General features: G+C 40.1%; 3 protein-coding genes and 1 non-coding gene across 4 annotated transcripts in view; 2 read left to right on the top strand and 2 right to left on the bottom strand.

Annotated features, from left to right (window-relative positions):
- The first annotated feature begins 584 nt into the window (after positions 1-584).
- Positions 585-1,723, top strand: LOC119420876 (mesenteric estrogen-dependent adipogenesis protein). The gene is made up of 5 exons (XM_037688297.1): positions 585-896; positions 989-1,125; positions 1,232-1,389; positions 1,440-1,607; positions 1,694-1,723. Exons 1-5 carry the CDS (start codon positions 709-711, stop codon positions 1,721-1,723), a joined length of 681 nt encoding a protein of 226 aa, XP_037544225.1. The 5' UTR covers positions 585-708.
- A 180-nt stretch (positions 1,724-1,903) lies between these two features.
- Positions 1,904-5,984, bottom strand: LOC119419999 (arachidonate 5-lipoxygenase-activating protein). Its single transcript, XM_037687366.1, has 5 exons — positions 5,909-5,984; positions 5,757-5,835; positions 3,521-3,591; positions 2,320-2,401; positions 1,904-2,134 (listed from the first exon to the last, which is right to left on the bottom strand). Exons 1-5 carry the CDS (start codon positions 5,982-5,984, stop codon positions 1,972-1,974), a joined length of 471 nt encoding a protein of 156 aa, XP_037543294.1. The 3' UTR covers positions 1,904-1,971.
- Positions 5,985-6,801: 817 nt separating this feature from the next.
- Positions 6,802-6,873, top strand: trnae-uuc. The gene has a single exon. It is a non-coding gene; the product is annotated as a tRNA-Glu (tRNA).
- Positions 6,874-7,654: 781 nt separating this feature from the next.
- The window catches only part of uspl1 (ubiquitin specific peptidase like 1), a 17,571-nt gene continuing 12,838 nt past the window's right edge, over positions 7,655-12,387 (bottom strand). The window contains 3 exon segments of the mRNA XM_037687367.1: positions 7,655-9,536; positions 10,438-10,645; positions 11,622-11,649. Of these exon segments, the coding sequence (XP_037543295.1) occupies positions 7,882-9,536; positions 10,438-10,645; positions 11,622-11,649 (1,891 nt within the window). The 3' untranslated portion in view covers positions 7,655-7,881.

Genomic DNA, 12,387 nt, shown 5'->3' with positions numbered 1-12,387 from the left:
ACAGTAAGAGCATTTCCACCTGCACAATGTGAAGGGAACTCAAGGCAATTGGGACTGAACAGCTGTGTAGCCTTCAGAAAAACACTAATCAGTGAGGCTAACTGAAAAAAAAAAGGCTTCAATTTGCTAGGGAGCATAAAGATTGGACTCTGGAGCAATGGAAGAAGGTCATGTGGTCTGCTGAGTCCAGATGTACTCTGTTCCAGAGTGATGGGTCCATCAGGGTAAGAAGAGAGGCAGGTGAAGTGATGCACCCGTCATGCCTATGGTGCCTATCACAAGATCTTGGTGAAAAAATAATGCAATGCTGGATGGAAATAGATCTTGTGACATTGCAGAAGCTTATGGAAACAATGCTACAGTGAATGCACGCTAGTCAAAGCTAAAGGCGATCCCATGAAATATTAGTGACCCTTTTTTTTCTTTCTTTTTGGACAGGCAGTGTATATATGCTTAATGTTTGTTAAGTTGGCTATTATTTATTTATTTATTTATTTTCATATGAACCCACTAAACAAACCAACACCGGCGTGGACTTGCTCGTTGCGCGCTTTTATTTTGTCAGACACAAACCGGACGTGACGTTGTTACGTGTAACGTCTAAACTTGACCGTAGCGGGCTGAAGTTTTCTTGGACCTTCGTCCGCATTAAAAACAGCATCTTGAGGAGCTGCAGGAGGACAGCGTGGCAGAGTGACGGTGGGAGTCATGCCCAGCAGCCGGGTGACGGTGACAGAAGTGGGGGAGTTTCTTAAAAACCCTCCGAGCGGTTTCTCCGTGGAGACGCTCGCTTCGTGTTTCCGAGTCAACAACGACGACGGAAACAAAAACCTCGTCCTGATCGACGAGTTCGAGTCCAGCAAAGGGAGGATAGTTTTCCACAACTCCCTGGGAAGGTGAGAAGGTCGCACTCTCGTGTATAAATGTGTGCACGAGCTCACTCTTTTTTTGTTGTTGTTTGTTTGTTGTTTTTTTTCCTCCCCGACAGAAAAGTGAAAATGCAGAATTTATGGGAGTACACGCGCATGAGAAGGAGTCTGCTGTCCAAGAGGATCTATCTGCGCATGTGTGTCTGCGAGCCAAGGCTCCCAGAGAGCACGAAGAAGGAAACAAATCAGCCCAGAGGTAACTTTTGATGCTTCTAATGAAATATAAATAAATAAATAAAAATGGCCACTAAAGCTGTGCAGGCATGAGCAGATCACAGACAGCTGTGACGTCACTTTGACAGCAGCCCAGTACGTGGTATCAATCGATGGTGGGGACCCTTTCATCCGGTGGCAGATGGAGAGGGGTCTGGACTGGACCATCTCCTCCGTGGCTGGAGAGAGCTACAGGGTGGACGTGAGCAGGACTTTGTGGTGTTTCTTTTGTTTGGGACGCTTTTATGTCTTTTGTATCGCCATAGAAGATAGAAGTGACTTTTTTTGTCCTTTCAGATTGACTTGACAGAAGCTTTGGAGAGCTTGGTTCCTGAAGGCATCGTCTCAGAGGACCTGATGAGATGTAAACCTGTGTGGAAGGACGCCTGCTTCACCCTCAAATATTACTGCGACGCCCTCTTTGACTTTCCGCACTGGTTTGGCTTCAGCAAAAGAGCCTTTAAGGTAAGTTGTCTGCTGTGCTACTTGTTTAACGTGTACGTTGAAATGAATGTCTGCTAATGGGAACTCTTCCTGTGTCTCCATTGAAGCTGAGACTGACAAAAAACAGCTGCGGGTGAAAAACGAAAAGAGGCAAAGAAAAGTTTATTGTCTGCGTTTTCCGTGGCGCCTGTTGCTCCTTCGCCAAGAAAACTGAAAGAAAGAAAAACGTTTTCTTATGGACAAATGATGGTTCATTCACAACAACAAGCAGGTTTTCATCCCAGTCATTCTGCAAAGGGACTGATGAGATTGAGGTCTGATTTATTTATTCTTTGCCAAACAGAAATGCAATAAAAATGCTTTTACGTGCAAAAGTAAAGCTGAACTAAGGAAGGAGCAGAAGAGCCGACGCAGCGCCCGTGATGGTCTCCACGTATTCTTTATAGTCCTGACCGAAGTACCGTCCCATCAGGTAGTTGAAGATGCCCACGATGCACATCAAGGACAGGAAGCTGATGATGCGCTTGCCAAACAGGTAACCCGGAGTGCTGCACAAGAATCAAGATTTAGCCACGCAAGTCTTGTAAATGTATACAGCTGATACGTTACCATATTTTTCGGACTATACGGTGCACCGGATTATAAGGCTCACTGTCGATTTTTTAGAAAATTCAAGAATTTTAAGTGCGCATTATAGTCCGAAAAATACGGTACTTCAATCTGCCTAGATTACCTTTGAGAGGTCTGTCCCAAATATCCAATAAAGTACTTCTGTCTGACAAGAAGGTAGATAATTCCAGCGAAAGCAGCAGGAGCTTCAAGGAGAAGTTAGAAAACAAACGGTTTATGACGTACCAGATGAGATAAAAACTGTTCGTGTGTTGATAAATGTGTGTTCAACTTGGATGTAAAGTTATTCATGTAAACTGTAAAGTTTAGCCTATTGAATGTGCAGCGCTACAGTTCATATCTTTGGAAGTGAAGCTCTGTGGAAAGATTATGAATAACAAGTATCTTACCTGTTGTAGGTGGCTCTTTGAACAACCAAAGTTTGGAAAATAATCAAGTTTAATTCCGATCAAATCGATGAGTGAACTGTGAGTCCAAGCAGGACCAAAACCCAAGTGGATTTCTCTTTTATTAAAAAAATTATGGCTGTTTACACGAGTTCTGTTTTTCTAAACCTGCTGTTAATTTCTCATTACATGGTTATTTATACACAGGGTTCCTATTCTGTCTTTAAAAAATATGGGCAACAATAAATGTAGTTTTTCAGGAGAAAACCCATTTTCCTTTTCATGGTTGGTGTATAAAATGGATGTTTTAGACCAATTTAATAATTTGCTTCATAAAGTAGAATAGTCCATTTTATTCTCTGACTAGCTGTTAGCTCATCATCTGGTCAGAACTGAACCTATTCTGAACTGAGGCCGGTCAAAGAGCTATCTACGACAGGTAAGATGTTTGCTGTTTTTACATATCCTCAGCTGCCCTCGCCAAGAAACATGAACTGTCCCCTTAAGGCCTAGAAACATCTATAACCTGTATAGTTTTTCTTCTATATTACTAATTATTATCTAAAGTAATGTTTACAAAATTATAGCTTCATTTTTTTTTTTTAGTAGCAGCAGATTAAACAACCGTTGATTTAACTTACGAGGTTGTTCCTGAATCATTCCACACAATTAAAACAACTCATCTTGTATAATAAAGTGGTTGTACATTATTTGAATATTTTTTTATCTGAATAAACTTGTAACTTTGGGTGTGAATTTGAATTTATTGTCATTCCAATGGCGTTAATCATAGTTTGCGAGTATAAAATACGCAGATAAACGTCGACTGAACTTCCCTCACGTGAGTTTACAACTAATGACTGTGAGTGATAGTGTAAATAAAATAAAGCACGCCTTTGTCTCTGGTTTAATGATTACCTTGACTGAGACAGAGCCCGGCACACCACATCACTGCCAGGAAGGTGGGATAGGCATCCATGCAGTTCCGGCTACAAAAACAAGCAATAACTGTAATTAACACTTTTTAAGGAAGCTGCCTTAAGAAATCGCAGATGAGTTGCAGAACTCAAGCGCTGGGTGGCTGCTGGGAAATGTTTTGAAACTGCAGAGCTAAGGCTACCTTAAAAAAAAAAAAACCTCTGAACTGTAAGAGTGGATAAAAACCATAAAATGGAAAGCCAAGAAGAGTTACGCAGCATGTGAGCTGTTGCAACGCAACCAAACCCCGTCCCTTTAACTTCTTCCATCTTAAGGAAACCATTTGGAGAAAATGAGTCGGTCAAAGAAAATGTGGCTTTAATTATTTATCTTTTTTTAGTTCTATGGCACACTAGCAGGATGTTCAGTCAACAGTTGAGGTCTTTGTGTAAAGATTTGCATTTTTACGATCTAAAGTGAATATTTTTGGCTTTGATCATTGCACTGTGTATGCAAATCACAGCAACTCATGGACTCCCTTATGAACCACAAACTTATTTTAATATTTCTTGTTTTTCCAACATTTAGGGCCTGCGGTCTTGTAACCCCGAGGTTGCAGGTTTGAGCCCAGGTTGCATCAGGAATGGCATCCGGAGTAAAACAAATTGCCAAATCTTTCACGTGAGCTCGCTCGCTGTGGCAACCCCTGAAAAAGGGAGCAGCCGAAAGAAACTTTGAGGTCCTCACTCAAAAACAGGAAGTGGTTCAGACATTTTCTGTTAAAACCAGGAAGTGTTGCTTTTTTTTTTTAATTAAGAACTACAATTTACAAACAAACCAAGGCAAACAAAGTAACAGTTAAATTTCACAGGTTGTATACGTTCACAAAATATGAAATAATACAAAAAAATTATAACAAGGAACAAGAGTAGAGGTTTACATCAAATTAAAGTTATTAATAAAGTATAAAGTTGTTGAGCAGATTTACTTTGAGCCAAATTAAGAGACTCAAAAACATTTCAGGTAGTTTTCCCAATGACATAAATTTGGATTCACCTTAAAAAAATTACATTTATGAACAAAATCTTTCCTAGTAATATTAGGTTCTTAATTAAAATGTCTTATTTTAGAGTTTTGAAAGCAAACACCAAATGTTATTATTGTTAAAGTCAGAGTTGGCAGTTCAATTTCCTGGGCCTGAAGCAAACAGCACATACTGCTCCAAACAGGAAGTGTTGCATCTTGTAGAAAGACTTGTGACTGGATTTAAAGGCATAGTTTGGATTTTTTATTTTTTTTTTAAGCAGTGTTATGTGGAAAAGTTCATGAACTATCTGTTGCGGATAGTTTTTCCAATCTCAGTTTGGAGAAACAACATTAAAATCTGTCTGGATTGATGAGCTAAAGGCTAGTCTGAGTGGGGGCCATGACCAAGTGAGTTAAATCAACCTCCAACCTTAAACGTTTCACACGAGCGCTGTTTTATAAAATCTTTACATCACCTTTAGTTTAATTTTTCAGTTATTTTCATAGATTTCTATATTTATTTAGCACATTTCACGCCAGCAGCTAGCTGTAGCACACCCATGACAGAGTGGGGAACTTTTTGGAATATAACAATATTTTGGCTGGAATAACCTCGTAGTGCAAAACTGACCTGCTTGGTTGGTAGCTCATCAGTCCAGTCAGAAATAAACTATTTCTCCAAATGAAGGCCGAAGCGCTATCTACAACAGGTAAGATACTAACTGTTACCCTACTAAGATCTCAATAAGAGACCTGAACTATCCCTTTAAGACTGAGGTGTTACATCACTTGGATATGAATTTGTAGTTTTAGTCAAATTGTCAATGACGTTAAGCATTTATAGAGTATAGTTTGGTATTTTGTCATTAACTTATTTTTTCACAGTATTACTTGTACAGTACTTTTTGTTGCTTCCACTTCTTCATTTCTGTCTTTATAGCATCATATTTTATTCCTTCAGTACATTTTTTTTAAGAAAGAAAGTAACTCTTGTGTGGCATAGTAAAGAACAAAGAAGTAAAAACAATATACAAGGGGTGTTATTATTCTGTCACAGGATTTACTTTCCACTTCAGGAGGATTACACCTCAGTGGGAGTGATATTTATTGCAAAATGACAAAACGTTGAAAAGAAAAACGGTCAAAGCTAAGCATGTCTCGTCTAGTTTTGAATGATTTTTCAGACTAACGGGGAGAAAAGGGTACTTACTTGGCACAAGACACTCGCTCAAAAGCAGATGTGTGGGAGTGATTGCTGCACTCCCTCTCTACCTTTTGAGCAAAAAATACTGAAAATACAAATGAAAAAGGATTACTCATTTCTTTACTTTTTTAGAAGTAAGAAAAATATGTTTTCTTTACCATTCTGAAGAACACTGATGAGTGTGACGATGACCAGGAGGAAGATATTTTCCACCTCGACCCTGCAGGAGTCCATGGCTTTCATGCGAGCTGCTGTGAAAGATGCTCTGTTGTGTACAAAAACACACATTTGACTTTATACCCTTGTGATGATGCTCTCTGTATGACATAATTTACTCCCCAACACACAAGCACAGCATCTGACTTCCTTTTTATGAAAATGATGCTCTGGCTCAACACAGAGGTTGCATGTTTACTTCCCCTGACAAATTGTACTCGCATGCAAACACACAGATCCATGCTTTGCAAATTCTGCCTCTGGATACATTTCTGGGAATTTTGTTTTTTGACTATTAATGGTTGACCACATATTACCTGAGTAGTAGACCTTTATAATCTTGTTTTGGAAAACTACCCACAAGTGTATAAATCTGACCAATTATAAATTTATAGTCATATCAATAAAAAAAGTTTTAAAAAGTATAATGAGATTCGAAAGAACTGTGCAATAAATATGTACTGTACTGTAAATGTTTCTCGTCACTCCAACAATTCAAAAAAAGAAACTGTCCAGATGACCTGACTAAAAATTGTTGGATTGCATGGACTTTTTTGGTTTCTCGTCTGTTTCGCTGCAAAATTAAATGCAGCTGTAGTCAAACAGCGACACCGTGTGGTAGGAAATGGAACTGCTCATTGAGCTTGTCTCCATTTTTATTTTCTCTATTAATGACAGCAAAGCTACGAAATTTTTTTTATTTTTGATACTATCTCAGACCTATGGAAGTTTCCGTACAGACGACATGTAGTCAATATTCCAAATATGATTCATAATTATGACATCACGACTGAAAACGGATATAAGCAGCACGCACCCAACCTCTAGCAACACTTCCCATATGGTCTAGCGGTTAGGATTCCTGGTTTTCACCCAGGCGGCCCGGGTTCGACTCCCGGTATGGGAACTGACAACTTTTTGTTTCCTGTTTTTAAAAGTATTGTTATTCAAAAAACCCTTTCGTCTCTTCCACTTCATATATTTTTCTGTGACATGAAATTACTTAAGCAAGTTTTGTATTGGAAGGGTTTCTTGTTCACTGAAGAATGGGACAGTAAAATAAAGTTTCTGTCTGCACCTGACCTGTTTTAGAACTTAATTGTTGGTATTTTTATATTTGTATTTTTTTTATATATCTTGTGTGATTCCTTGTGTATGTTCCTTTGTACTGAAACTCTGGCACAACAATTTCCGGGGGTTGGGGGAGAGGGGGTGTCAGTGAAGTTCTGTCTTAAGATTTGTCGTCAGAGATTCTTTGCAGGTCCATTTAAATCCTAAAAATAATAGATTTGGTTAAAACGAATAGTGCCCAAAACAGAACAAAATGTGTTCTTGCTGTAAATAGCCAACCTTTTAAAACAATTTAATTTAAAAAATTTAAATTAAACAAACTTGAGAAATTTCCATCAATATACATCATTTCCTTAACCTCTCTTTCTACTTTTAATAGATTTGTAAATATGCTGTACAGTAATCAAGACAAAATTTAATAACTTCAGAAATAGAACAATTTTTTTAATTCAAAAACAAAGCATGATGTGTTAACTCAAACATGTCAACAACAACAAATAAACAAATAAATCAACAACAAATAAAATACAAATTTGTACAGAAATGTTTAATTAACAATAAAAAATAGTTTCAAGTCAAAAACAAAAGGTGCAGAAAGTGCTTCTGCACAAGCCCATTATTACAGTAATAAAGTGCAATATCATGGAAAAATTAAAAAAACACATTTCCATTATACCACTTATAACAAACTTCAACGTTCTTTCCGAACATCAACGTATATGTACCATGAGACATACAGATGAGATGTGTATGTTTCCTTAAGGTTTATTGGTGCTTGCTGATGATATCTAGCACCACAGGTTAAACAGAAAAAGTTCGACCACACCCAGAGCTTTGATTTCTGTCAGTTGGCCTCAAAGCCGCACTGAATAAGGAAGTCATCCAGGAAGTTTTCACTTTCTGGCACATTTGTCCTATAGTGAGTCTGCGACGCTGCACCTGCTGCACTGACAGCATGCACGTTGTTCGCCCCCTCCTGTCCACCGACCAGCATCTCTAAGAAGCCGGTGCTGTCTGGTGAAAGGTTGCTGGCTGTCGTTGCTGGCGACAGCAGATCCGACAGGAAGTCATTGCCCCCCGAGCTGTCGTAGATACTGGAGGCAACGGTGCTGGGGGAGTTCAGCGCAGTGCTGTCCGGTTGGAGGCGATCCTGGTTACCCAACAGCTGGTTCAGCTTCGCGAGCTTCTTTTTCTTCGCTTTCAGCTTCTTGATTAGTTTGTATCTGAGGGCTTCAGTTTCACTGAGACCTGGAGGAACCTTGGAGGAGTAACTGTGTTTATTTATGGGCATCACCAGGGGGGGTGCTAGGTGCTTTGCAGGGATAGTTTGAGACAGTTTTGCATTACCGTTGGACAGGGGAGGGGATGGTAGCGGACTGAGGTTGGCGGAGCTCTTTGTGCCAAAGCCACCGTACATTTCTGCAGCTTTTGGTGGGAGACCCCTAATGTCCGTTGTGATGAGCTGAGGTTTAGGAAGTTCTGAAGGAATCATTTGTATCTTTGTGAGATTGGGAGTAGAGTGGATCGGTTGGAAGGACTTCACTTCAATGCCTGAAGAGGTTCTCTGTGTGGGTGTGGGGTTGGATGTGGACTTATTTAGAGGGTGCTTGCTCAGCAGGAAGGACCAGCGAGCGTTATAATCTAAGGGAGGACTTTTCTGGCTAGTGGACAGAGGTGAGGTGTCAGTTGAAGCCGTGGGGGATGCTTGCTGTGCAACTTCACTGGACAATGTGTTGTCCTGAGCAGCAGAACCAGTGGTTTCCTGACTGAGTGCGATGGGGAGCTCTGAGGGGGCGGGCGGTGAGGTTTGGGGAGCTTCTTCTGACATCGCCGCCTTTTTACCTCTCTGCTTGCTGATGGTTTTCTTTTGTCTCGTTCCTCTCCGTCGTCCTCTTTTGGCAGCAGGCGTTGACGCTGCATCGGTGGACGAGCTGTCGACTGACTCAGGAGGCTCGACGTCGGCGAGATGACACACGTCGCCACCTGCTGCAGGGAGGGAGCTGTCTGGTGAAGGCTCCGGCCTTTCATTGCTCGTAGGAGCACTTGCGTCTTGTGTTGGCTGTTTGTCGTTTAAGAGCTGCGCTCCTGAATCAGCTGGATCGACTGCCACTAGAGTGAGAGTGATGACGTCGTTGTGGCTAAGACCTTCAAAAGCGTCGAGCAGAGTTGTAGACCCTATTGAGGTGTCAGCTGGAGCTGCAGCGTCCATCAGATCTTCTGTGAGCGCACCTACAGTGTTGGGGTCATTGTGAAGCGTAGGAAGAGACTGATCTTGAGGCCGATCCAATGACTCATCGGCTCTTCGAATATGTAAACTTGGGGTTCTTTCCTTCTCAGGTGCAGGCTGTTCAGCGAATGTGTTCAGTGGAGAACCGGCAGGGGGGTCTGCATCCTCCTCTACCTCCCAGAAGACCACATGCATCTCATGAGCAGGGATCTGCAGCTCCTGATGGGTTTTAAAGTCCGTATGATTTAAGTCGTCATATTCCAGCCAAGCACCTATAGAAACACAAAACCCTTAGTGTCAACAAGAAGAGTTTGCACAGACAGATGTAATTAGAGTTAGGCCAAGGTTAATAATGCGTTTACTCTGAATCGTGATTAAATGATTCATCACAAAACAGCAAAACAAACAAAATAATTGTGGAATGAAGAACAAGACTGTAACCAGTTGTTTCTTTAACAGAAACACAGACTAAAATATGTTTAATTCACTTAAACCGGGTCTGCAGCTGGCAGCTCTGGGCCCACATGCAGATGTTTGGTCCCTCTGCAGACGCTCTCTGGAGCTTAACTCGGAAAAAATTAATTATATTTAAATTTAAAACCATGAGAAAACGATACAAATCTAAGACAAGTCATTTAAGGTATCTGCCTTTAAGAGAGGGAATTTATCAAGTTACAGGTATTTATTCTACAAACTGGCCTAATTTTGAATCTTCTTTCTACAAACAGGTGTCATTACTTTAAAAGGAGAAACTTACATTTTACACAAATAGAGAAAAGTTTCCAACAGTTTCCTGCATAGTTCAGTTTTATTTTAATAAAAATGGTGTACACATAAAATAAAAACAACAACTGGACCTCTGTTCTGTAGTTAAAGATGTTTCGTGTCTTATCTGGGGAGTTTCTCCAATTTCAAACTGGAGTGTGGAGCTTCAAAACTTAAACGGCATGAGAAGCTTTTATTTGTTCAAACGTAAAAATACCAACACTTTATTCCAGATCTTTAATCTCACATTTTTTACACCGGTTAGGAGTTGTGTTACATTTGATTTTAAGCTTCAGGTAAATTTTTGGGGCTAATTTTTTAAATTATAATAGGAATGACTCATTTGAATGTAAAGGCTGCAGACCTTTAAATATTGAAAAACATGAAATTCCACATTGAAATGCATACCGTCGTTACAAATCCAGGTGACAAAGTGCTTGAGTTGATGGTTGTACTGGATGACGGTGGTGACAGAGTAACGCTTCCCCTGGATGTTGAAGGTGAACGTAGTGACATCACAGTCAGGAAGCCCCTCCACAAAGTGCAGAGCAAACACTGGAGGTACGCTACATAACATGAAGCAGAAGTTTAGTTCAATAAACCATCAAGGTAAGGTCTGAGAAGTAGATTAGACCTACAGGTGCTGGTCATAAAATTAGAATACCATGAAAAAGTTGATTTATTTCAGTAATTCCATTCAAAAAGTGAAACTTGAATATTATATTCATTCATTACACATAGACTGAAAATTAGAATATTACATCAATAAAAAAAAGATTTTTAGAAATGTTGGCCAACTTTAAAGTATGAACATGAAAAGTATGAGCATGTACAGCACTCAGTACTTAGTTGGGTCTCCTTTTGTCTGGATTACTGGAGCAATGCGTCGTGATATGGAGTGGATCAGTCTGTGACACTGCTCAGGTGTTATGAGAGCCCAGGTTGCTCTGATAGTGGCCTTCAGCTCTTCTGAATTGTTGGTCTGGTGTATCACATCTTCCTCTTCACAATACGCCATAGATTTTCTATGGGGTTAAGATCAGGTGAGTTTGTTGGTCAATTAAGAACAGGGATACCATGGTCCTTAAACCAGGTACTGGTAGCTTTGGCACTGTGTGCAGGTGCCAAGTCCTGTTGGAAAATAAAATCTGCATCTCCATAAAGTTGGTCAGCAGCAGGAAGCATGAAGTGCTCTACAACTTCCTGGTAGACAGCTGCGTTGACCTTGGACCTCAGAAAGCACAGTGGACCAACACCAGCAGATGACATGGCACCCCAAACCATCACTGACTGTGGAAACTTGACACTGGACCTCAAGCAACATGGATTCTGTGCCTCTCTTCTCTTCCTCCAGACCCTGGGACCTTAATTTCCAAAGGAAATGCAAAATGTACTTTCTTTGGACCACTCAGGAGCAGTCCAGTCTGTTTTGTCTTTAACCCAGGCAACACTTCTGATGCCGTCTCTTGTTCAAGAGTGGCTTGACACAAGGAATGCGACAGCTGAAACCCGTGTCTTGCATAGGTCTGTGCGTGGTGGTTCTTGAAGCACTGACTTCAGCTGCAGTCCACTCTTTATGAATCTCACCCCACATTATGAAATGGGTTTTGTTTCACAACCCTCTCCAGGGTGCGGTTATCCCTATTGCTTGTACACTTTTTCCTACTACATCAGTTTCTTCCCTTCAGCTCTATTAATGTGCTTGGACACAGAGCTCTGTGAACAGCCAGCCTCTTTAGCAATGACCTTTTGTGTTTTACCCTCCTTGTGCAAGGTGTCAATGGTCGTCTTTTGGACAACGGTCAAGTCAGCAGTCTTGCCTACAGAACTAGACTGAGACGATTTAAAGGCATTTGCAGGTGTTTTGAGTTAATTAGCTGAGAAGAATGTGGCACCAGGCATCTTCAATATTGAACCTTTTCACAATATTCTAATTTTCTGAGATACTGAATTTGGGGTTTTCATTAGTTGGCTGTCATAATCATCAACATTAAAATAAATAAACATTTGAAATATATCAGTCTGTGAGTAATGAATGAATAAAATATACAAGTTTCACATTTTGAATGGAATTACTGAAATAAACTTTTTCATGATATTCTAATTTTATGACCAGCACCTGTAAGTGTTAGTACATTACAGCATAACGAGTGTTAGATATTTCAATTATTTATGAGTAATACTTAGATAAAGAACTTTACTAATTGGCTTTTCTATGTATATGAATATTCCTGTAAAGCACCCTGAGACAACTTTGTTGTGATTTGGCACTTTATAAATAAAATGAATTGAATTGAATGAATAAGATTATCAACAAAAAAGGTTGAATCATGTCATCTGGACTTCGTTTTTTTTGTT

This window comes from Nematolebias whitei, chromosome 14 (assembly GCF_014905685.2).
Source record: "Nematolebias whitei isolate Nwh7 chromosome 14, NemWhi1, whole genome shotgun sequence".
Taxonomy (NCBI): domain Eukaryota; kingdom Metazoa; phylum Chordata; class Actinopteri; order Cyprinodontiformes; family Rivulidae; genus Nematolebias; species Nematolebias whitei.
This window is presented reverse-complemented; position numbering and strand designations above follow the sequence as displayed.